The sequence below is a fragment of the Solanum stenotomum genome, chromosome 8 (assembly GCF_019186545.1).
Source record: "Solanum stenotomum isolate F172 chromosome 8, ASM1918654v1, whole genome shotgun sequence".
Lineage (NCBI taxonomy): Eukaryota > Viridiplantae > Streptophyta > Magnoliopsida > Solanales > Solanaceae > Solanum > Solanum stenotomum.
Genome location: NC_064289.1, coordinates 17,310,197 through 17,335,650, shown reverse-complemented (window position 1 = coordinate 17,335,650; position 25,454 = coordinate 17,310,197). Strand labels below are relative to the sequence as shown.

Below are 25,454 nucleotides of genomic sequence, written 5' to 3'. Positions count from 1 at the left end.
CAAATCAAATTACTTCACATAAATTAAAAAGGAGCAAGTATATTTTTCTCTTATTATGATAAAAGTGACAAGCAAAACTAAACATCTATTTTTAGCTGAAGAAATGAGTAACTAAAAACAAACTAAGAGAGTATTCCCCCGTTCACTTATTCCTAAAAATATATGTNATAACAACAGGGGCATTTTTGATCCCAAAATGTAACGAAGGGTATAAATGGTCTATTTCATATAGTTCGGGGGCAATTTTGACCCTTTTCCGTTATATTTTTTTATGTTTTACTCTCACAGTAAATACTCTTTTTTCAAATCATTTTTCAAGACTTAATACTAAACCTCACTTAATAGAGATAGTATGGTAAAATAAATGTATCAATAGTTGTTTTCTTAATGAGTGTGTCAAGTCAAACAGTAACAAGTAAAAGTGAACGGAAGAAGTATTTTCCAAACATAATCTAGTTAACTAAGGGCCTGCTTGGTCATGTATATGATATCATAATATGAAATAATGAGATGAAGTTGAAGTTTTGTTTGGACATGCTATATGAAATTTTTGTGTTGTATATTTTCTTATAAACATAAGAATCTCATAAATTGTAAAACTATTAAAATAACCCCAATTATTTTTTCAATCTTACCAATAAACAAAAATTTATAAAATCGCATAATAAATTATTACAAAGCTATTTGTTCTCCCACATACTACATACAATCTTCTCACGTTGAACTTGCATTTCTCGATTATATGACCGAGAAGACAAATCAACATTGTTACTTTGAGCCATTTGTTGGTCAACGTCATTCACAACTATATTTTCATGCTCATAGACCATAAATATTTCATCACTCATTTGGTATTCTCGCAAATAATTATATATGTAACATTGTAAAAGTTATGACAATTTTCACTTGTGTGTGTATATCATATGGTTCCTGCCTTGTTTCACTTGTGTGCAATTAAACATTTTCAGTGCATTAATTTTGTGCTAAAATCAAGGGATTATCAAACATACATCACCAATTTTGTCATTTTTCATATTAAATTGCTTTAAATATTTTTCATATGTAGCCGAAAGAGAAGTTTTTTTTATTATGAAAAACCAAAAAAGTATTCCTCCCTCCGTTCTTATTTATATTCACCAAATCAATTCCTACTTTATCATTTATATTCACCAAATTTAAAGTAATAATAAATTTCATGTTTGTGAGAATAATAAATTTTAAAAAGTAACGATGTGATTATTAATATTACTGACAGATGAAATAAATGGTTAGTAGATATAAATGTGGAGTTGTTTTAACAAAATATAAACTTATGTGTCAACTTTTGTATTTTAAAAAGGGAAAAGGGACAAATATACCCTCGAACAATCGTAAATGGTATGCAGATACCCTCTATCATACTTTTGGGACATTGGTGCCCCTGCCGTCCAAAAACTAGAGCATATATGCCCTTCATTCTAACGGAAGACTAAATAGGGACACGTGACACAATCTTATCCATCGATCTGATGTCTGGTCGATGGATAAGATTATGACACGTGTAACTCCGTTAGTATAGAGGGTATATATGCTCTAGTTTTTGGACTGCAGGGGCACCAATGTCTCAAAAGTATAACGGAGGATATCTGCATACCATTTACGATAGTTTGGAGGTATATTTGTCCTTTTTCCCTTTAAAAAATTCCAAATCATGATTTTTGGAGAATATGATATTTCATCTCATGATATGAATTATGAAATCATGAGATGAAATCGCATGTCCAAACACTGATTTTATCTCACAATTTCATATCGTGATATGATATCGCATGGCCAAACGCCTACTAAAGATATTATACCCAAACACTAACCAAGGACCATACAACACATGGCAAAAGAAAACAAAGGGTGAGGACTTGGTAGCCCTTTACTGAATGCGTATCAAAATCAGACCTTCTAATTGGTCTGCATCTGAATACCCCTTATCCAATATCCTTATCTGCACCACATATATGTGAACAACAAATATGAATTCTCTTCTCACCCACACTTCAATCTGCACAAATACCTTGCTCCATTTTCCCCCAATTCCTCAATAATGGCCATGGCAACTCAAGCTTCCCTCTTCACCCCTGCTCTCTCCGTCCCCAAATCCACCGCTCCATGGAAACAATCCCTCCTATCCTTCTCTACTCCTAAGCAACTCAAATCTACCGTCTCAGTAACCCGACCCATCAGGGCCATGGCCGAAGAAGCCCCAGCTGCCACCGAAGAGAAACCCGCTCCAGCAGGATTCACTCCACCTCAATTGGACCCAAACACACCTTCCCCAATCTTCAGTGGCAGCACTGGTGGGCTTCTTCGCAAAGCCCAAGTAGAAGAATTCTACGTCATCACATGGGAATCACCAAAGGAACAGATCTTCGAGATGCCAACAGGTGGTGCTGCTATAATGAGAGAAGGACCCAATTTGTTGAAATTGGCCAGGAAAGAACAGTGCTTAGCTCTTGGTACAAGGTTGAGATCCAAATACAAGATTAACTACCAGTTTTACAGGGTGTTCCCCAATGGTGAGGTGCAATATTTGCATCCCAAAGATGGTGTGTACCCTGAAAAGGTGAACCCAGGGCGTGAAGGAGTTGGTCAGAACTTTAGATCCATTGGAAAGAACAAGAGTGCTATTGAAGTCAAGTTTACTGGGAAACAAGTGTATGATATTTAAGGTGTTGTATTTTGTGCACTTTTTATGATATTGTAATTGTTAATGATTTTGTGATTATGTAGTGCATCCTTTGAATGTAACTTTTATTTGACACTACAAATACAGCATGGATCCTATTAAATTTTATCTCCTATTGATTCCATGTCTCTTTTTTAATTACTCCTCCACTCATTACTTGTTCATATTTGACTCTGAGAAATAATAAATAAAAGGATAATTTTATTATATCAACTTGTAAGTTATAAGAACTGACAAGTAAAGTTAAACAACTATTTTTTAGTATACTGAACAAGTAAAGATGAATGTAGAAAGTATTTATTTTATTATGCTTTACTTGATTTGAAAATCTATCAAGACACTATTTCTACCATCATAAGATAGAAATAAGGATACGCACACACCACCCTCCCCAAATATATCTAACTTCTGGAACTTCAATGGGTATGTTGTTTCAAAGTAGGATTAGCTAAATTTACTCTTTTTTGTCATTTTATTGACGAGTAGTTGATGGAATCATGAGGATTAAAATCATCCTCTCCAAACCTACCTAACTTGTGGAGTTTCACCGGATATGTTATTGTTCCAAAGTAGGATTAGCTAAATTTACTCTATTTTTTGTCATTTAATTGACGATTAATTGATGGAATGAGGATTAAAATCATACTTGTCCATTGCGCTTCGAACTTTAGCTTCCACAGATTAGGGTATAATCCAATGAGGATGAGTTTTTTTGGGTGAATGATTACTCTTTTTAATACTTCACTTAACTGTAGTGAAACTTAATTTTAAAATTGAAATGATCCATGGATGATCTCATTAAAGAGCTCTGAAGAGAGATAAAGAGAAAGGAGAGAAAGAAGGGTAAAATGAATATCATTCAATAATGTCTACAGGTCACAACATTGTTCTCGCTATCATTTGGTAGAGTGCATTAGAAAAAATAATGCATGCATTAGTTTTGTGTATTACAAGGCATTACTAGTGCCTTGTTTGATCTCTTTTCCTTTTATGAATTACAATTTACATCAATATGTCAATAATGTTTAGATTAAACAAGTCAAATTGGCGGGTTATGACCCAACCCACTTTTTAGGTCAATTTACCCCAAAATAAATTTGGACGGATCATGATTCAGTTTTTCATTTTAATCTCTCTACTTTCAGCACAACTCGTATATTTGACACCCCTAGATAATATATGATGCACTCTTGATGAAGCTTATTTTGATATGTTGAAGCCTCCGGGCCTCTTTTCTTTATGAGTTGCTTAATTCCATGGTACGTATTTTGCTGAAACTCAATTATCTTTATCTTTAGCAAATGCCGAGCTTGTAGTTTTGGGGTGCCAATCACAAACCCTCCAGTTTTGGACCGTGACAAACTCAAAATATTCTATCATGTTTACAATTACATTACCTTCAAAACAGCTTTAACAAACACAAAGTTCTCGTCAGAGAAGCCCTTATAAGATTTGTTGATACAACGACTCTTAAAAAATGAAAAAACAGTACAGAATTATTATGAGATTAACGTCATTCAATTATTAATTTGTAAGCAAACTATAGCTGATATTACTGTCTACAGATTTTCTCATCTTTTTGGGGTTGGTTGTGTTAGTTCAGTCTACATATAGTCAGATAAAGCTTTAAGGAACAAGAGACCAACAATTATATTAAAACTAAACCAAAATAAAAGCAAACAAACAAGTATAGGAACAAAGCAGAAGCTATTATAAGAAACAGCTTTTCTTGATCTGGGAGTGCAGTTACACTAGCAATGGCATCTAAGAAAAGAAATTACTTAATTACAACTAGTTCATTATGGTCACATAAATTTGGAGTACAAGAACAATCATTGAACTGTGGAAGGATGATAGAGATAAGAATGAAAAGCATTTGCAGGACTTATGTATTGTATAGACTGATCAGCTGCAAGTGCCTTGTTATAGCAGCATCCTCCGCTGAAACAAACAACAAAATTATCAGGAAGATGGAGCCGAGTAAAAGGAAGGAAATCTCTTCTAGTTGGATACTTTAACCAGTGATGCTGACGGAACATGAAAATCTTGATCTACAAATGAGGAAAAGAAATGACTCCAAAAACACGCAAGAAATATTTCAGTCATTCAGGCTCCATGGATATCATACTCATATGATGGACTTTTAAGTCAATAGCAAAATGATATGAATGATATGCGTAATATTTAAGCTTCAAACAGGAGCACATAAGAAAAGGAACCTCAATATTGTTACATCTATAGGTTTTATGCAAATGGAGAGACTTACAGCACTATTAAGCAGAGGAAGAGACACACTAGTGCACACCAGACAGCCATCCTTCGAAAAATTCAACTCCATCCATTGGTGGAGGAGATAAGGCGCCAAGGGGTGTAACAGTTATCTGTAATTAAGGGTAATAACATGTTAATGATGAGTCATTAGCGAGAGTCATCAAATAACTTCCATCAGGTAAATGAATTGTACATACATATCCTTGTCGAAGGAAAGAGTAATCATTATCACCTTCATCCATTTGTGATCCCCTAACCTGGGAAAGATAGCATAATAAATTTAGTAACTGTAGGTAGACATTTTACCCAAAAAAAAATGTACAAAGACAATTACAATGAGGCAATTTAGATTAATCAGAAAAGGAGTTGAATCCATAATATTCAAACTGTAAGACCTTGAGTAGATAACTTGCTTTTTAATGGCTATAAATTTATACTAATGTAATTGTCTTTTCACTTGTGCAAATAGGCACCGTTGCAATTGTTATTGCAAAAGAAGAATAAACAACAGAGAACTCCCTCAGACAGCCATCTCAGTGGAATGGGAAGTAAAACTGAACGGAAATTAAATGAAATACGGGAACCTATGACTATTTACATCAAAAAGTTCCTCAAACATACAAATATCAAGACTAAACTTTCCTTATACAAATGTATTAGGTATATTAGCAACCCATTCTGTTCATCAAATGATTTTTTCTTCTAGACCTCTTGTTCAGAGAGAGACAGATAAAAGGCACATATAATCTACAGTGCACTGATTCAAGGAAGAAAACCTAGAAGAAAATGCTTCAATCCTCTCACCTATCTCCCCTCTGAAAACAAGCTGACTGGAAAAAGAACTTAACATAGAGAATATGCTGAAAAATAGCATGAAGGGTAAGATGTCCAATATTGTGAGTGAGACCAGAAAAGGGTATTCTGTAGCATGAGCAGGACAAATGATTTGAAAAGGCATTGATTAGAGCAAGGGATGAAATGCATTTGTGTGATAGCATAATCGAAAATTTAGCAAATTAAGTACTATATAGAAATGAGATAATTACTTCTCTCTTAAATATTAGGTGTTCTTGTTCTGTGCTTAAGGTGCTCTCTTCCACAGATGCCTCTTTACTAGCTGATGAATCCATTGTCATTGTGGATAACATTCTTCCTCCTTGTGCTTCTGAAACAACTTGCCTCCATCCCATTTTGAAAATAGTCTTGCCTTGCTTCGTCAGACGATAACCCTATCAATATAACAATCAATGTCTTTTTGAAGTCAATAGCATATCTATTTTGGCAATTGTTGAACTGTGCGTCCATCTCAACTAAAAGCTTAAGTTGTTAGAGGGAGTACACTCAACTATATTATGTCCCAACACGCCCTCTCACATGCAGGTTTTTTTTTTCATGAACCAAACATGTGGAATGACGACAAATATCTCCAATCATCTTAGTATTTCTATAAGGTAAATCAAAAAGATCTTTTATTTATAAGGTAAATCAAAAGATCTTCTATAATCCTTTCACTATTTTGAAATAATCTCCTATTTCTTCTTTCCAACGTCTATGTTTATGGCAATGGTACAAAAGCTGGTTTACCTTGCAATTGGCAACATCGGCTGGTACATCTATGTTAAGAAAGCAATTTTGAGGATAAGTATTATTCTTGATCTCAGTCGATATAGCTGTAATGATTGGCATGCAAGCTTCAGCGGCCAATACGAAATCATCATCCTTGCTTTTTCCAGCAACCCTGAAGTTGACAAATCACATTGAAGAAGGAAGAATTACAAAGTAACTTGTCTTTGTGCTAACCCCAAGACAGGATAATGTGATGTACTATACCATTCATATGACAATGAGACAGAAGGAACACCATTGAAGAAAGCCTCTCGTGCACCAGCCACTGTCCCTGAGTAAACACTGCATCACCAAAATGGATCCATTAACATTAAGCAGCCCCTCGTTTTACTATAATACAAAAAGGCAAGTCTGCTGAGATGTTATAAAATTAGTACTAATAGCTAAATTACGAATTATTGCAAATCGGAACAAGAGGTAATTATTGACAACTTCATGTAGAAGGATCTAAAGGCTAGATACAGAAGTTTTACGTACATGTGATAACCGCAATTGCTACCCTTATTAATACCACTGACAACCTGCAAGCATAAATTACCATGAGTACACATAGTGTAATGCGATGATACATATTAGGTTTTAGTACACATGTAGCCTGTAGGAAAAGCTCCAATGCAAACTACTTAAACATCTATAGCATGGTGCAGCATTAAGTATCAGAAATAGGTCCAATAGAAAATCCTATTGGTAAATTAATTGTTAGCTAGTTATCACAAGTATCAGAAACATATCTACATAGCTAAAGAGGACCAAATGATATACAAAAATTCTGTTCTCCCATTGTTTCTTTGGCTGGACCTTTGCTCCTGATTTATTGAAGGAGTATCATCCCAGTAGGGAGCTAGTTCACACATATTAGATACATCACTGTGTATGTTCGGAAGTTTTCTTCAATCTTTTTATGGTTTACCCCTGTTACAATAGTATTTTTGCATTCATTTATTTTTATCTCAAAGTAAAATTAACTAGTGAAACCATAAATGGCAGGGAAAAATAATATTTCCTCTTGTTTAGCTGAAACCGGTAAAACTTGTTCATCTTTTTGAGAAATTAGGATAGTAAAAGAGGAAAAGAAGTTTCAGTAGCCCGTTTGTTTCTGAAACAAAATATTTTCTTGATTTACTACACACTGCACGTATTGACAGATAGTTTGAGCAACAAGTGTTGAAGCCAAGTAGTATGGAAAGATTCAAAGCAATTAAAAGTTAAAATCCTTCAACCTTGCGAACCCAACAAAAGCAAATCAGTTGCGTTACAAGGAAGAAGGAAAAAAGAACTAAATGAATTTAACTTTTGTTTTTACTGTGTAACCTTTAATGTAATATTAAGCTAAATGAACTTTCTCTGTTAAAATAGAAATTTCCGACGAACATATATGTGACGAATGAAGCTAAGTGCTATATGACTACATCATAGGGAGGCAGAATAATTTGTCAAGTATTAGTATCAAACGCTACCAGATCAGGTACAAAGGGGAAGAGCACTTTGGAGAGCCCAATGGAAGTGCAGTCTGCTGGGGTTCCTGCCAAAAGGAAAACAAAACGAGTACGAGGGACAGAGAGTTATGACAACAAGTTATGAGAATATCCCCAAAAACATTATGCTGAGCAAGCAGTATCATTCTGAATAATCAGCAGTTGTATTTCAAAGTAGAAAGATATGAAGGAAAAACAAAGAAGAGAACAACAAAAATTAGAAAGATGTCAATTTCCTTCCCCAACACCATACGAAAGAAAAGATGTCAATCCCCCATGTTTCGTCCAGTAAGTTTAAGATCAGTACAAAACTGTTGCTTTGACTTTTTTATCCTTTTGGTAGAGTAAAGCAAGAGAATTGTACGACTCCCACCTGGAAGTGGGGTTTGAACTAATAACAGCATTAACTGAACAAAAAATTCAGAATCTTGGTAAATCAAAAGTAATCTCATATACATTTGCGGATGACAACATGTTAATATAGTATGACATTAAAGGAAAGTGAATCATGAATACCAGATCTTTCTACCCAATGGTTCAAGTTCACAACAAAAATGTACGAAATGATCTATGATTTTAAAGCATTGCGATAACCCATCAAACAGCCCTTTAATAGTCACCGTTCAACAAAGACCAGAATACAGGAGATAAAACTTTAACTAAGCTAATTCTAAAAACATGAACCATGAGCCTGGAAAAAACTAAAGTTGTCTACTATATTCGAGATTCAAACGAACTATGAAACTTATTAGCTTATTTACAACCCTGACTAACCAGAAACTGCAAACGCTGTTGCTCCACTGATGTCCACCTTCTTGACGGAAAGAGGGTGTTGCCATGAGACACAATGGCTAACAGCTGATTTTTCACTGGGCAAACAGAAATAAGAATGTCAAAAATATCATTATGGATCCAAATAGAGGTTTATAGGAACAAGAAAAATTAGTCTTAGACGTCAACCAATAACCAGAGAGAACAAAGGGAGCACAACAACAACATACCAGTATAATCCCACAAGTAGGGTTTGGGAAGGGTGATATGTACGCAGACCTTATCCCCTACCTTTGTGGGGTAGAGAGGTTGTTTCCGCTAGACCCTCGGCTAGAGAACAAAGGGAGCACAGTGAAGTAAATTAACAGAGAATGAGCTTCCCAGAACTTTGATGTATCTATCAGGTCTCTAGTCTTTTCTCTTCTTTTTTTCCCGATGAGTATTTAAATCAGATATTTAATTTCAAACTATAACTATGACTTCATATCAAGAGTTGTGGTAGAGAATATCCAATAAAATTAACGGTTTCAACATTTTTGTTGATGATCATAATGATTGCAATTATTAATGAATTTCCACAAGTGGACCACCAATTTCAATACAACAAGAGTAAGAGGCAGCTGGTCTTACGTACAAATTCACAAAAATACAAGTTAAATTACTAGACATAGGAATCGGTGTAAAAGAAATTAAGGAAGATCTGTAGCATAAGTGTTATAGAGAAAAAAGTCTAGGAAAATATTCTAAAAGGAACATTCTAGAGCATAGTAATAAACATCCTCCACTAGACCTATAAGTAGAGGTGATCATTTTAGTTGCAGCCAAGAAGGAGCGAGCAACAAACATAAGAGCGAGTGTGAGTGCAAGAAAAATTGCAGGTAAGAATTGTAAAGGTCTTTATTTTGCTATAACAAAAATTCAAGTTGTTAACATCGTACAAGTTTTTGCCATGGAATCAAATTATCAGGGACACAAGGAAGAAAAGAAAAACAACAAAAAAATTAGCAATTTCAAAATAGACCAGTACAGCAATCGTAAGAGGTACGTAAAATTCAGTAAAATAGAAGCTAAATTAGTGTAGATTGAGAGAGATAGAAACCATACGAATCGGGAGCACAAACGAGGACATTGAAGAGATTAGAGGAGACAAGAACGCGAACAAGAGATCTCAAGCCGGGAGCATCAATTCCGTCGTCATTTGTGACCATCACTGACGGCTTAGACTCGCTGCCATTCTCCATTGAATTGTTTTGTGCTTTTGAATTGGAGTTGAAACTGAATGCAAACAAAAGTTTTGAACTATTTGGGTAATAACATGCCACCACTAGGCACTATGGAAATGGATAAAAAATTACACAGATTGGTGGAAATCCTACGTATTCTATTCGTATTAGTAGTTGGAGTCTTCTCACTTTTTAAAAAAAAAATATCTTTGACATATGATTGATTGGGCTGCTCTACCATTTATTTTATTTTATTTTTTTAATTTAGAAAAATTACCCAAATACACATCTTATTTTATCATAATCTTTTAAAATTTTCTATCATTTAAAGAAAATTCAAAAATTCTCTCTCGGATACATCACTTCCCTCTCGCTGATACATCTATATCCCTCTCGAATACATCCCTCTTCTATGTATCCGGATCCTATCCCCTCGGATACATCCCTCAGCTATGTATTCGGATGTCTACTGATGTATCTGGAAGTGCAGTGATGTATATGAAATTCATAATTTTTAAGGGATTTTTGTAACTTGAAAAAGTGTAAGGAAATAATGTAATTAGCTCTTAACAATTTGAGATTTATGTAAATTATACTTTTTATTTTATTTTAGGATTGATCAAATTGGTGAATGCTGAGGTCATGCCCAACTTAACTTTGCTTATCTAACTTTTTTTTCTTTTTCCACCTGTGTATGGAGTTTCGATCTCCGATGGTGGAACAGTCTCAACACTACACTACAAGTCTACAACTCATGTTAGTTGTTTACCTAACTTTGATGACCTAATTTTTTGCCTATTTTTAAGGGGTGTGATGAGTTTTTGATGACGTAAGTTTTTGCTTATTTTTAAGGAGTGTGATGTATTTTTGATAATCTATCTTTTTGCTTTTTTTTAAGGGGTGGGATGGAAAATTCATTTTGTCTTCGTATTAGTAGTTGGAGTCTTCTCACTTTTTTTAAAAATATCTTTGTCATATGGGGTGACTTACCTTTTTTTTAAATTGGAAAAATTTACTCAAATACACGTCTTATTTTATCATAATCTCTAAAATTTTCTATTATTTTAAAAAAAATAAAAAATCACCTCTCAGATACATCACTTCCCTCTGATACATCTCTCCCCTCCCTCTCATATGTATCCGGATCCTATACCCTCTCGGATACATCCCTCGGCTATGTATCCGAATGTCTACTAATGTATCCGAAAGTGCAGTGATGTATCTGAAATTCATAAATTTTAAGGGACTTTTGTAATTTGAAAAAATGTAGGAAAATAATGTAATTAGCTCTTAACAAAATGAAATTTATGTAAATTATACTTTTTTATTTTACTTTTATTAGGATTGATCAAATTGTTGAATGCTGAGGTCATGCCCAACTTAACTTTGCTTACCTAACTTTTTTTTTCCTTTTTTCACCTGTGTATGGAGTTTCGATCTCCGATGGTGAAATAGTCTCAGGCTCTTAGCACTACACTACAAGTTTACAACTCATATTAGTTGCTTACCAAACTTTGATGATCTAATTTTTTGCTTATTTTTAAGAGGTGTGATAAGTTTTTGATGATGTAAGTTTTTGCTTATTTTTAAGGAGTGTGACGAATCTTTGATAATTTAACTTTTTGCTTATGTTTAAGGGGCGGGATTGAAAAATCATTGTGTCTTCGTATTAGTAGTTGGAGTCTTCTTACTTTTTTTTAAAAAATCTTTGTCATATGATTGATAGGGCTGCTCTACCTTTTTTTTTTAATTGGAAAAATTACTCAAATACACATTTTATTTTATCATAATCTCTAAGATTTCCTATTATTTTTTAAAAATTTAGAAATCTCCTCTTGGATACATCACTTCCCTCTCGCTGATACATCTCTATCCCTCTCGGATACATCTCTCCCCTCCTTCTCGGATACATCCCTCTCAAATGTATCCGAATCCTATACCCTCTCGGATACATCCCTCAGCTATGTATCCAGATGTCTACTGATGTATCTGAAAGTGCAGTGATGTATACGAAATCCATAAAGGGACTTTTGTAATTTGAAAAAGTGTAAAGAAATAATGTAATTAGCTCTTAACAATATGAGATTTATGTAAATTATACTTTTTTATTATACTTTTTTTCAGGATTGATCAAATTGTTGAATGCTGAGGTCATGCCCAACTTAACTTTGCTTACCTAACTTTTTTTTCCTTTTTTCACCTGTGTATGGAGTTTCGATCTCCGATGGTGGAATGCTCTCAGGCTCTCAGCACTACACTACAAGTTTACAATTCATGTTAGTTGCTTACCTAACTTTGATGACCTAGGTTTTTGTTTATTTTTAAGGGGTGTGATGAGTTTTTGATGACGTAAGTTTTTGCTTATTTTTAAGGAGTGTGACGGATCTTTGATAATCTAACTTTTTGCTTATTTTTAAGGGGCGAGATGGAAAAATCATTGTGTCTTCGTATTAGTAGTAGGAGTCTTCTCAGTTTTAATAAAAAAATCTCTGTCATATGTTTGATAGGGCTGCTCTATCTTTTTTTTTAATTGGAAATATTACTCAAATACACGTCTTATTTGTAAGGAGTGTGGCGGATCTTTGATAATCTAACTTTTTGCTTATTTTTAAGGGGTATGATAGAAAATTCATTTTGTAGGTCATTTATAATATATTTTATTTTAAGTCTATATATTTTTAAAAGATCTTCATTTTTATTCATAAAAAAAAATCTAAAAATCATTTTATAAATAACTAAGAATCTTAATTTTTTGATCGATGTAACTTTTGCTTTAGTAATTGTGATTTGGGTATGTCCAATTTTTTATCCTAATGATTTGTATGATTTCTTGAATAAAGAACTTCTGGTGCTTATTTGCCATACGTTATAAAGGGATCTCACTTGGATTATTTCAGCAGAGAGTGCACAAGCCTTTTCTTTTTTTTTTTTAAAGAAAATAATTGAAGATATTTAACTTTTCACGAGAATATTTTTTTTTTTTTGTGGAATGTGGATTATTAAAAATAGAAAAGAATAATTCTGTAGGATAAAAAGTTTAAAAGTGCAAATGAAATAAGTGTGACTAGAAATGCAAACTGAAATAAGTGTGATTAAGTGCAAAATGAAATTAACGTGATTAAAAACTTTTGATATTTTTATCAGTTAAATAATGGAGTAGTCTTTTTCAAGGAAATAAATTCTATGGAAATGACAAAAGCACATACACCTGTGATTTCTGTATTTTTTTTTCAATTACTCGATCTGATAATTAAAATAAGGGAATTTCTAGTATTTTTTTCTTTATGTAAAATAAATAAGTAATTTGCGATTTGCACCCTTAATGTATGTGTTTTTTGTGACTTTACGCTTTATCCTATCATTTTTAAGAATTTGCACCCAAATCTCCTTAGCTCTTTGCAAAATATAAAAAATCTCGATTTTCAATTATTTAAAAAGATAAAATAGAAAAATTAACAAGTTATTATATTTATTAATATTTAAAAATATAGTAATTGTATAATTAAATTATTTTCCTGACAACATAATTAATTGTTCTGGTCTTTCCTTTCTTAATACACGTACACTGAGATACAAAACAAAAAAAATTATGAGAAATTAAAGATATATAAGTTATATTATAATAAAAAAATTATGAATAAAATAATTTTTAAAAGTTATATATATATATATATATATATAATATTGGATTGATTTGATCTTTGATGAACTTTTTTAGTTAAAATCAAATCATCTCAAAGTATTGTCGGGCTTTTTCCAATATGGAATCAAGTCAAACTGAATCATCAGTCAATTTTTTTTCCAATTTGCAGTTTGCGGTTTGTATTTTATTCACCCCTAATAAAATATACTCGAAATAAATGATTGTTTCTTCATTTTAATGGAAAAAAGCGGCAAATGACTTGGATTTAGTATTGCTTTTATTTTTAATTTAAATAATTTTTTTTATTTTTCTTTATATGTAATTTTTTTAATTTATTCTTTGTAAATAATTGAAAAAAGGAAATATTTTATGATTTTGCAAAAAAATAAAGAAATTAGGAGATAAATCATTAAAAATGATAAAATAAAATGTAAGTTATCAAACAGTACATATATTAGGGATGCAAATAGCAAATTATTCAAAATAAATGATTTTTTTGAAATCCAAAAAGGTTATTAATTAATTTTTACCAAAGTCACCATTCTCTAATGGGTTTTTCAAATCCAACGCGGACTATATTTATTTTTAAGAAAAAATTAAAGAAATCAAGGATAATATTGTCAAATGACTACTTAACTAGTATGATTAATTAACTCTATAAAGAGTGTGTCAAATACCCCAATTATAATCATCTCTCTTGACATTGTTAATCTAAGAATCCTTTAGTCAAGTGTGCTGACATTGGAAATTGAAGTTACGTTTGGATATAAAAATTGGAGTTTAAGTCGTAGTTATTACTAATAGACATTAAATTTTTGTAAGTTGTGAAAATTATTAAAATTTCATCACTTCTTTATATAATTTCACCAAATAAAGCAAATAACAAAAGTATTATACACTAATACACTATTATAAAGTTGTTCTAAAAAAATATATAACATTTATTGATCAAACTTTAGTTCAATAAATAAATAAAATTAAACACTAGTTGTAGTGTACTATCTTTATTAAGTCATTTGTTGGTCAATATCATTATTAGATATCTCATTTTATTCATATTTCGTGAATATTTCATCACTTCTTGGTATTTCTCGCAAAAAAATTATGTAGATATAAAATGTGTTTGTTTATTTTATTTTTACAAAATATAAACTTATAGATCAATTTTTGTATTTGAAAATTGTGAAATCGTGAGATGAAATCGCATGTTCAAATACTTATTTCATCTCATAATTTCAAATCACGAGATAAAATCGTATAATGTTTCACAGTTCCTTACTACCCCAAAAAAAGCAAAGAGGGATACAATTGTGAGTTGTGAAATAGAGAGTTCATATATGTTGCCCATTATTTGCAAAAACAACAAATTAGCTCTACTTCGTGAGAATCGTCAGCGTTTAGATCACCGGAAGGATGATGGAAATGAGCATCAAATCCCAATTGCCATGACTAATGCTAAATCTGTGATGCCACTGCAGAGCTTGTTTATGCTGAAAGAACAACGAGAATATACTTAAAAGAATTGAAGCATATCCCAGCTAAGTCATTCAGTAGTGTATCACACACAACAGACCCAACTAGTATTTTTAGCATCAGAAGAAGGTTAACAATGATACTAAATGCAATTTTCATACGTTAAAACCTGAAGACGAGGAAAGGAAAGCAAATTTAATTGGATATTTTACCAATGCCACTGAAAGAACAGTAGGATTGCAGTTGCAGGAATCAGGATATACCAACTACCAAGTGCTTAAGAAAAGATGGGGAAAAAAATCCGAGTTTTGTATGCTTTTTCAGCCAAGATCAAGATTATGCTCAATGCATCCATCCAAAAGTCTATATGAGTAGGATGTTGTGTTGAGATCAATATAATAAATTTGTGCTCAAATTTTTGGACAATATAGTCGATCCATTTAAAGCAGTAATCTTCAAACAGAAAGTACAGTCAATAGTCAAATTGGATAACTCACTCCTAATCAAAGAGTGGAAGAGAAGCGCTCACAGACACCAGGAAGCCATTTTTTGAAGAATGCAACACTATCTATCTCTGCAGGAGATAAGGCGGAAAGGGGAGTAACAGTAATCTGTCATCAAAAGAAAGTGGAATGTCAATGTGCACGTCTGTTAGAATTTCAATTTCATCACATAATTACAGAGTTTTACATACATATCCTGCTTGAAGGGATGAGTAATCAGTATCGTCATTATCCACTGCTGGTGGTTCCGCAGTCTAGAAACATTAACATACAATTGCATTTATTCAGTATATAAATAGAAAAAGGAGGTAGAAGGAGGGGGCAGTATTTAGAATAAGCAACACAAATTAGCAGAAAGAGATCTCACGTCTAACTTAAACACTAGATGTTCTTCTTTGGTGCTTAATTCGCTCTCTTCTGTACATACTTCTGTATTTTCTGGTGGTTTTATCTCCATTACTTTTGTTGGTGACGTTGTACCTTCTTGTGCTTCAGAAGTAACTTGTGTCCATCCCATTTTGTAAAAACATTTCCCCTGCTTAGTCAGCCGATAGCCCTAGGAGTACAACAATGAAGTGTCTCTTGTTGGTGTACAGAATATCTATTAGGCATATAATGCTAAGATTATATCCAACAAAGTGAGGATCTCTAAATCAAACAGGGAAACATATTCTAAACATGCAGCCTTCTACGTCAACGACAGGAATGTATGTAACTTTGAAAGTATCAGGAATAATGGCAAAAAAGTCACAACGAGCCAGAGTATTCAACTTAAAGTTTTTGTCAGTTTTTTCTGTCCTTATCTGCTGAATTTAAGCTTCATATTTCTCCTACCTGAAGTTGTTCAATCAGTCAATATCATTCTTGAATACAAATTCAGCGTTCATCAACTACTAGAGTTTACTTCAAACTCAACTTGGATTAACATATACTAGAATTTATGTCAAATCCGACTTGGGTGAGCAAGTAGCTATACAGAAGAAATTAAAATGCCATGGTAGTCCAGTTAGGCCTGTAATTGCATGGATTGAACCTACTCTTAGAATGACAAGACCAAGATCTAATCAAGTCCTAAAGCTCATTGAAGAGTTATCGAAGCAAAATTTGAATTTGCTGCTTATAAAAGGTTTACTGAAGCAAATAACATAATATTCATGACAATCAAAATTATCTTAAATAAAATGTGTCTGGTTAAATGCTCCGAATCATGGTATTGTAGGTATCCGTTAGCTCATCTTTCTAAAAACGAGATGTTGGTGAAAGGAAAGGCAGAAAGGCAAAAAGAAAAGAAGAAAAGTGGTACATCAATTTAAGCAAATAGAGAAGTCTATAAACAAATATGATCCTCCGATCAATGTTGTGCAAGGAAGTCCCAGGAAAATATGTTAAAAGAGGAAGCAAAGAAATATATGAAAGTCCAAAACACCCACTACTGAATGAATCAATAGACAATCATGATATCAGGATAAAATGCCACATCTAAATTCTGAGATCAGGTTTTATGTTGTCCCTTTATAACTAAAATGCAATGATCACAAAAATCCCACAACTTACCTTGTTGTTGGCAACTTCTCGTGGTACATTTATATTCAGAAAGCAATTCTGAGGATAAGTCGTATTCTTGATCTCAGCCAACATAGCAGTGATGATGGGTATGGAAGCTTCAGCACACAATATAAAATCATCAACATTGAGTTTTTGACCAACCCTGAAGTTGACAGGCGGATAAACCAATGAAAAAGGAACAACAAAACTATTTTAAATTAATTTGTAGGATGATTAACTTTACATATTATAGCAGTCATATGATACAGCGACGGAAGGAATTCCATGGAAGAAAGCCTCTCGTGCACCACCCACTGTCCCTGAATAAACACTGCATTCCAGAGTTAGATCAAATTTACATTGGCACGAACAATAAAAATAGCAGTCTCTGGCCACTTAAGTTTGAGAAATAAGAACCAAGAAAGGATAAACTCATACTCTGGCCCAAGGCCTACCTGAAAGAAGAAATAAGTACTCTAGTGTAGCATTTGAAAGCACATAAGACGGTGTTTTCTATAATGTTTCATGAATATACAAGTGTTGCAAGGTTAAAAATGTGAAAAATGGTCAAATGAATAATTATATCTAATACAAATTGCACAAAACAAAAAAAAAAAGAAGGAAATTGAAGGAAGGTATCAAAAATTAAGCATTTCACAGAGGATCTAAAGGTTCGATAGAGAATTTACTTACATGTCATAACCACAATTGCAGCCTAAATTAATGCCACTGACAACCTGCAAGCATAAGTTGATGCAAGTTCACATACTGTGTTCTGACAAGCTCTATCAGTATAATAGCACGTATATACTGGATGCAAGTACAAGTAAAAAGAACGAAACAGCCCAAAAGAAAATTTTAGGTTTGTGCCTGTATGAGTGTACGTCCAAAATGTATTTATTTTCATAAAGATGAAATAGAATAAAATTATATGAACTTAATGAAGATCATATATAGTTCATACACAAATATGTGATAAGCGAAGCTACATACTAAATCAATATATAAGCTGAGCATTAGTCTCAAAAGCTACCAGATCAGGTACTGAAGGAAAGATCTTTTTGGAGATCCCCAGGGAAGTTGAGTCTGCTGGAGTTCCTGCCAAATGAAACCAGAATGTTCGTGTGAGTTAAAAAGAGAAAAGGGCACAATTATCATTATAAATAAAGTCTGATAACAAGTTGTCGCTAAGGGAACTGTAAAACTATGAATGAAATTGACTGTTGTTCGAATTAGAAGAAATCATTTGCTTGTGTTTCATTCACTAGATTGAAATTCAATATTAGAACTTCTGTTCTCATTTTTTCATTTTCCAGTAGGATAGCGTAAGATAATCAGTCCAAGTCAAACCACCAATTTCATATAAGATAGACAGTTATGCAATTGAAAAAAGCCAATAAAAAAAGGACTCAGAGATGTATATAGATTCGAATAAATTAAAACAACTAACATAACACTAGAAAAATCAAAGATGAAATAACAATGTAAATCAAAGAAGGTTCTCAGGTAGCAAATTATGTAACACCAAAACTAACCAGAAACTGCAAAAGCTGTGGCGCCAGGGACATCAACTTTCTTAACAGTAACCACGCGTTGCCATGAAACACAATGACTAGCAGCCGATCTTTCACTGGAAGACAGAAATCGAAGCGTAAGACATATCAAGAGGCTTCTATTGGAAGTTTTTTAACATATGAAAAAGTATAATAGGTGTTAGATGCGAAATTATAGCATATCAGCTATGTATTGGAGAATCCTCTCAGTTAATTAACTTGTCGGATTGAGTCAGGGCCAAATAAAACTCAATTTTTCATTACAAAATCCATTTACAGTTCTAATTGCAGATAAACAGAGAGACAAATTAAACCCATTAAATATACAGGTGAATAATAAAAGAGAAGAGCAGTACGAGTCAGGAGCAAAAACGAGGACATGGAAGAGATTGGTTGAGACGAGGGCAGCAACAAGAGCTCTCAAACCAGGTGCATCAATTCCGTCGTCGTTGGTCACCATCACCGTCGGCTTATCACCGGAGATACTGTTCCCGTTCTCCATTAATGCAACAAAATAGAGAAACTGAAATCTCTCTTTCGTTCCTTTTTTTGTCGTTTGTGGATAGCTCGTTGGTTAAGCAAAACTGACACTGTTGCAGAATAAGAGTTGAGCCCAACTATCAGAATAATATTCGACTATGTGTATAGGGAAATGTGCAGGCAAATAGAATGGAAGCATATATCAAGTGCACTATGCATGATAGATTAATATTGTAATGCCAATTTTTATTCCTCATACTTTAGTGGAGTGATCTTTTTGAAGATGGGTTCTTAAACGTTTCCTACCTGCTCTGCTTTTACTTTAGCTTAGGGAGAAATATTGTAAATATCTTTAAATTTAGTGTCAGTTGTTAGGAGTATTATTTTTAAATTATTGATAATCTTAAATATATCTTTTATTTTTTTACTTTATCAACTAAATTTAATTACATACTGATTTTGTAACATGAGTGAAATACACCTGTGAATTCTCGTTAAATTTAAGAGTGAGACCACTTGTTATGTCATGTGGCAGATCGATGTGTATTCAAATTTAGATAGTCAAGTAGAGGGTATTACTAAGACTGTCAATAATTCACAAAACTAATAATTTGCACCAAATTCAAAAGTGTTTTCAATACTTTCTCTTTGTTTTTTTAAATGTGATGAGTTGATGGGGGTTCTGAACTAGGTATTGGCAAATTCTAGGGGTGTCAAATGGGCGGGTTGTGTTAAAATTGAAGATGTTAAAATGGGTTGAAATATAAATTGGGTTGGGTCTTGACCCACCCAAGTTTACTTTGGCTCAATGGGCTTAAAACGGGTTGGATCTTGACCCACCCAATTTGACCCGCTTAATCTCAATAATTTAATATATTGTTATTTAAGTTTTATAACCACAATTTGAATTTCTACTCAAGAATTTTTTTTAAAAAAGAAGTTACAAATGGATAGATAAATCATAAAAGATATAAAATAGATAGTAATTCATACATTCAATATAGAACATACATTACATCAATGCAAAAAAAAGAGTCTTAAAACATATTGAAATTGAAGATTAAATTGGGCTCAATTGAGGATTCTCTTAGAATGAGTTAAAGCTTGAATGATTTGGGATCGAACCCAATTCAAATGTATCTTGAGCCCAACCCTTCAAATTTAGGGTGAGTTACCTATAATTGAACTCATTTTTGACACCCCTAGCTAATTCTAATCAAGACAAACTTTACAAGTCCAATTCTAATCAAGACAAACTTTACGAGTCCACTCCCACTATAGGTAATAGAGCATCTTGTATTTATCTAAAATTATACTAATTTATCATTAGAAGTAAATTTTTAATTACCGAACATGGATAAAAAAAAATTCAGTTGATTTGTTGGGTTCTCCATGGATATTTTAGGTACTTCAAAACAGTTTTATAATATTTGAATGAAATAAAAAGTATTTAAATGCTTACATTAAGCTAAAATAGCAAAAGTAAACACAATTTATAAGTTAAAATTTATAAGTCCTATGTTATAAGTCCATCTAAACAGATTCTAAAATTCCAATTTAGTCATCCGCGTTTGACTAATAATTTGCAGGTATCTATCAATTGATAATTATGTGCTCCCTCGTTTTGTGAGAAGCAAGTCAGCAACTATGCTTAAACCAAATATGAACCATCTAATTAACTATCGATTTCCCTAGAACTGTTTTAAAAGTTAGCTTTTTAAAAAAAGGATGAAATGAAATTCCTTATCCTTTTATAATTTAAATAAAAGAAAATATATTTTTTCAGATCATGTAAAAACAAAGATTTCTTTGGTGATAAAATGAAAATTTCTCGTAAAATACCATTTCTCCTAATAAAGAAAGAAGATAAATCAGATAACTATATTTAGTAATGGGCCTAATACTTCCTCCGTTCACTTTTGCTTGTCATTTATTCTTAAAATAAATTTATGTTTTTACTTGTCATTTTTGACATATAAAAAAACATGAACATTAAATATTACTGATTTACTGCCTCCGTCCCATATAAGTTGATCATTATACTAAAATTAGTTGTTGACCTTAACAAATCAAGAAACAATTAATTTTTTTTTTCTATATATATACCTTTGCAATTAATTCATATTGAAAGTGTTCACATTTGTTTGTAAGATTCCCAAGATGTTTTTAAGGAGTGAATTAATAAAAGGAAAAATTCTTTTGGCCAGAAAAAAAGATTTTTCTTAAGCACCGTGTAAAATAAAAAATGGTCAACTAATATGGGACAGAGAAAATATTTTTCATATCATTTTTCAGAACTCAATACTAACATTAATTAATAGGGATAGTACGATAAAATACTTAGCATGATTAAATGAAATGAAACGGGGGCCGGAGATTGAAGCAATTACAGGGGCCGAAGATCTATATAAATATGAGAAAAAGATGAAATTAAGGAAAAAGATATGAAAGAAAAAAAACAGACTTGCTCAAATCAATGTACAAAAATCATGGGAAAAATATATTTTATTATTTTATGGAAGGAAAAATATTCTACAAAAGAAAATGATCAAGATCGATTTGCTACTTAAGGAAGATTCAAAATCTATAAAGTATCAAGATATATTAGAATTCTCAAAATCACAAAAGAGTTTATATTTAAAGTGATTAAAAGTTCAAATTCAAGAAGACATATGTGGCTACATTTAATATAGGGAAAAAAGCCTGATATACCCCTTAATTTTGTCATTTGGAACTGATATGCCCTTGTTATGAAAGTGGCTCAATCAAAGAATATATTAGTTTTAAATGACAAAGTTGAGGGGTATATCAGACCCTTTTTCCTTTAATATAAAACAAGATCCAAGGTGAAAATGAAGAGGATCTTAAAACCTTCTTGAATTGCTTAAAATAAGAGCTCCTATTAATACAAGCTAAGCTTGAAGAGAAGTTCAGAGAAATTAATGGAAAGAACAATGTTATTTCGAAGGGAAAATATCCTACTGATGAAAAGATATGCTCAAGTTCAAAGTTCAACTTTAACTATACCTAGTGCAACTGTGAGTTGGAAGGAAGCAATGATATCTACTACATCTACAAATCTTGTGAAGAGTGTACGTAATGAAAAATTATTATGAAGGCTTGTTATTTATAGAAAGGTGATATTGAGTGAATATTTATTATGAAAAAAGTTTACTATTTCTCAAAATTAAGAAAAGAAGATTCAAAGGAGTTTAAATCATTGACATCATTTAAAGAAAATATATTTACTATGTTCTATATATTGGAAAGAATTTGTATACAAGGAATTGGATCCATATCACCACATGAGCACACGGAGAATGAACTATTGATTTACGTTATTTGAAATAACAAATTTTGTTTACGACGAAACCTAGAAATCAATCACTGATTCAATTTGAGTACCTTTGCATGATAGACCTCAACAGAAAACTATTAAGAAAGAGCAATTATATATGATAAGTAAATTGAAGTAATTGTTTGTGAGTGAGTGAAAAATCAATGTATGTTGTTGGTGAGTGTGTCACACCAACCTTGTTCGTTGTTGGTGAGGAAGTGAAAATCAACCTTAATTCAAAACCCACAAAGATTATAATATTCATCTCTTTTTTCATAGCTTTTGAATCTCTGTTACTGCTACGGAATAGAGACAGTGACCTCCATATATCATCGCCTAAAGATTGAAGGTGAGTTGAATCTGATTTTCAAAAACGTTTTTGGGGCGAGTCTCGGGGCGGGGCTTAAATTAAAGGCGTAGATCCATAAGGCGTAAGTTCTAAAATTTGAGGCGTAAAACCTTTTGGGGTGGCCCAGTGGTTTGGGCTTGGGACTTCCATGCTGGAGGTCTCAAGTTTGAAACCCCTTGCCAGCGAAGGCAAGGGGTTTGCCTTTTGGGTCGAGCTCGTTGCACCGGGCTTGCTTAGTGCGGATTTCCTCTCCTATGTGGTTTGCGAGCTATTGCATAGGAGCGACGGTTTTACCCTGTGCGCACCCAAAGGGTAGTGGCAGCGGGTTTCCCTTGTCATAAAAAAAATAAAAATAAAAATTGAGGTGTAAGCCTCGAGCATAAAAACGTAAGTCCTGGGCGTAAAAATGTACGCCCGGACATTTTTAATTTATTATTTTGAACTTTTTTTTTGCTTTACACCATATTTTTTATTATTGGTGTAATGACATTTCTCAAATACTCCCTCCGTCCCTTTTTACTTGTCCATATTTCCTCTTTTAGATGTCCCTATTTACTTGTCCATTTTGACAAATCAAGAAAGGACAAAAAAAAATTTCCTATTATACCCTCATTTAAACTTCTTGAAAATTTAACTTCCCCCAACATTGATTAGTTATCTTGAATAAATTTATTTTGGAATCATAATTAATAAGGGCAAAATTGTAACTTCACTATGCTAATCATTGTTGCCTTAATATGTGTGTCATTTCTAAAGTGGACAACTAAATAGGGACGAAGGGAGTAGTAATTATAATATTTTTTTTTCTTCATTATTGATTATTAATATTTATCTCAAATAAAAATCATAATATAATTTCTTTATATTATAGGTTATTTATAAATATTTATTTGTAAAATCATTGAAAGGTTTACTTTAGCTTATTTTATTAGTAATAAAATTATAAAATTGAATATACATGAGACTACGCCCCGCAGATCCATGCGACTTACGCCCCGTATTTTTTGAGCTTACGCTTCGCCCCGTACTGTATAAAACGCATCGCCTCACACCCCCGTCTTTTAAAACACTGCTGATAATTATTCAGTTTCGACATTTATCAACTCTATATGCTTCTCATCTCCCGTTTTCTTCTAGTTCATGTAGTTTTTTCTTAAAGCACTATAAAGAACAAAAAGGAAAGTCAGATTTTTTTTTGAAATCTAGTCAACCAAAATATAAAACTTGAGGGAAATGAAAATCACTTATTGCCTTTATATAGTGTTTGTTGTTCTTTGAAATTCCTTTTGGCTTTTAACATATGTATTTATTAGATCTATTCAAATTCTACTAATCTTTGTATTAACAAATAAGTTATCGATTTAAATGCTTTAAAATTTGGAAAGCTAATTAGTAAAATAAACCAAAAGTAAATAATAGGAATTATAGAAGTTATATAGTAAAACTTAATCTATGAATTTAAAGCAATTAATTATGTATAATATGAAAGCAATTAATTAAATATGAAAGTCATGTGTGTGAGCATTAAAGTACAACTTCTCCATTTCCAAAATCATGTCCGGTATATGTAATAGAAAAAATAATAATTTAATAGATTCTTTTAACTAAAGGGGAAAATAATATTATTAAATTAAATATTTAATTTATCATAGGGTAAAATGAGAATCCAAATTGTAGGTATTATTAATACAATTTTTCTTTTTCTTTGTACTATGATATGATTACTGTTTAATATTTAGTATAATATGATATAATATTTAGTATCTAGTTAACATACTATGATATGATTATTATTTCATATTTAATTAAGGGATATTTTTAGTCCTTTTGTTAATGCTATATTCTAATTTTAATCCTTATGTTATCGCGCTTAGCACTGTTGACCTTCAATTATATCATGTGGGTGGTTTCATCCTTCAACTAGGGGTGTCAAATGGACGGGATGGGTTGAAATTGAGGATATTAATATAGGAACAAATATTATATCAATGCAAATAAAAAGTCTTAAAACGAGTTGAAGTTAAAGATTAAATTAGGCTCAATTAAGGATTCTCTTAAATAGATTAAGACTTGAATGAGTTGAGATTAAACCCAATTCAAATTATCTTAAAGCTAATTATTAAATTTCTGAGCGAAATTAGACGAATTACCTATAATTAGACTCATTTTTGACACCTCTCCCTCCAACTAACAGACCGAAAGAAAACTCAACGGAGACCCTTAACCGAGGGATAAATATGATATTTGGTTTAATTGCTTGGATTCCTCTGCAATACTCTCTCTGTCTCATCACTCATGTCTCTCTCTTATTGAAGAACAAGCTCATCCATTTGAGCTACACGAACAAAACCCACCTGATTCTTGGTATGTTGAATTACTTTATCTCTTGTTATGTCTTTTCGGTTTTTCATGATTTTGAGCTGGGTGTTTCTAAGCTGCTATTTGAATATCTTTTCCTCTTTCTTGGCTTTCTCCTGCTTTTTAGA

General features: G+C 32.3%; 4 protein-coding genes across 4 annotated transcripts in view; 1 reads left to right on the top strand and 3 right to left on the bottom strand.

Annotated features, from left to right (window-relative positions):
• The window catches only part of LOC125874446 (uncharacterized), a 341,050-nt gene that overhangs the window by 35,964 nt on the left and 279,632 nt on the right, over positions 1 to 25,454 (bottom strand). The gene's annotated exons all lie outside the window — the stretch shown is intronic.
• Positions 2,014 to 2,838, top strand: LOC125874450 (photosystem I reaction center subunit II, chloroplastic). The gene has a single exon (XM_049555345.1). It carries the CDS (start codon positions 2,078 to 2,080, stop codon positions 2,699 to 2,701), a length of 624 nt encoding a protein of 207 aa, XP_049411302.1. The 5' UTR covers positions 2,014 to 2,077; the 3' UTR covers positions 2,702 to 2,838.
• Positions 4,408 to 10,264, bottom strand: LOC125874433 (uncharacterized). The gene is made up of 10 exons (XM_049555325.1): positions 9,967 to 10,264; positions 8,866 to 8,960; positions 8,074 to 8,138; positions 7,094 to 7,137; positions 6,821 to 6,898; positions 6,575 to 6,728; positions 6,037 to 6,219; positions 5,188 to 5,247; positions 4,986 to 5,100; positions 4,408 to 4,660 (listed from the first exon to the last, which is right to left on the bottom strand). The coding sequence occupies exons 1-9, from the start codon at positions 10,101 to 10,103 to the stop codon at positions 5,014 to 5,016; spliced, it is 903 nt and encodes a 300-aa protein (XP_049411282.1). The 5' UTR covers positions 10,104 to 10,264; the 3' UTR covers positions 4,408 to 4,660; positions 4,986 to 5,013.
• On the bottom strand, positions 15,057 to 19,447 carry LOC125874431 (uncharacterized). Its single transcript, XM_049555322.1, has 10 exons — positions 19,159 to 19,447; positions 18,785 to 18,879; positions 18,283 to 18,347; positions 17,943 to 17,986; positions 17,494 to 17,580; positions 17,259 to 17,412; positions 16,072 to 16,260; positions 15,896 to 15,958; positions 15,699 to 15,812; positions 15,057 to 15,218 (listed from the first exon to the last, which is right to left on the bottom strand). The coding sequence occupies exons 1-9, from the start codon at positions 19,302 to 19,304 to the stop codon at positions 15,705 to 15,707; spliced, it is 951 nt and encodes a 316-aa protein (XP_049411279.1). The 5' UTR covers positions 19,305 to 19,447; the 3' UTR covers positions 15,057 to 15,218; positions 15,699 to 15,704.

What these genes read in the sequence shown, in the direction of transcription:
- LOC125874431 (XM_049555322.1), bottom strand. Translation starts at nt 19,304, where the DNA reads ATGGAGAACGGGAACAGTATCTCCGGTGATAAGCCGACGGTGATGGTG. An exon ending in CTCGTTTTTGCTCCTGACTC is followed by an intron (nt 18,880 to 19,158) that starts GTACTGCTCTTC and finishes TCTGTCTTCCAG; the next exon opens with TGAAAGATCGGCTGCTAGTC. An exon ending in GAGAAGTTGCCAACAACAAG is followed by an intron (nt 16,261 to 17,258) that starts GTAAGTTGTGGG and finishes TTGTACTCCTAG; the next exon opens with GGCTATCGGCTGACTAAGCA.
- LOC125874433 (XM_049555325.1), bottom strand. Translation starts at nt 10,103, where the DNA reads ATGGAGAATGGCAGCGAGTCTAAGCCGTCAGTGATGGTCACAAATGAC. An exon ending in AACAGCGTTTGCAGTTTCTG is followed by an intron (nt 8,139 to 8,865) that starts GTTAGTCAGGGT and finishes TCCTTTTGGCAG; the next exon opens with GAACCCCAGCAGACTGCACT. An exon ending in CTTTCCTTCGACAAGGATAT is followed by an intron (nt 5,101 to 5,187) that starts GTATGTACAATT and finishes CCTTAATTACAG; the next exon opens with ATAACTGTTACACCCCTTGG.
- LOC125874450 (XM_049555345.1), top strand. Translation starts at nt 2,078, where the DNA reads ATGGCCATGGCAACTCAAGCTTCCCTCTTCACCCCTGCTCTCTCCGTC.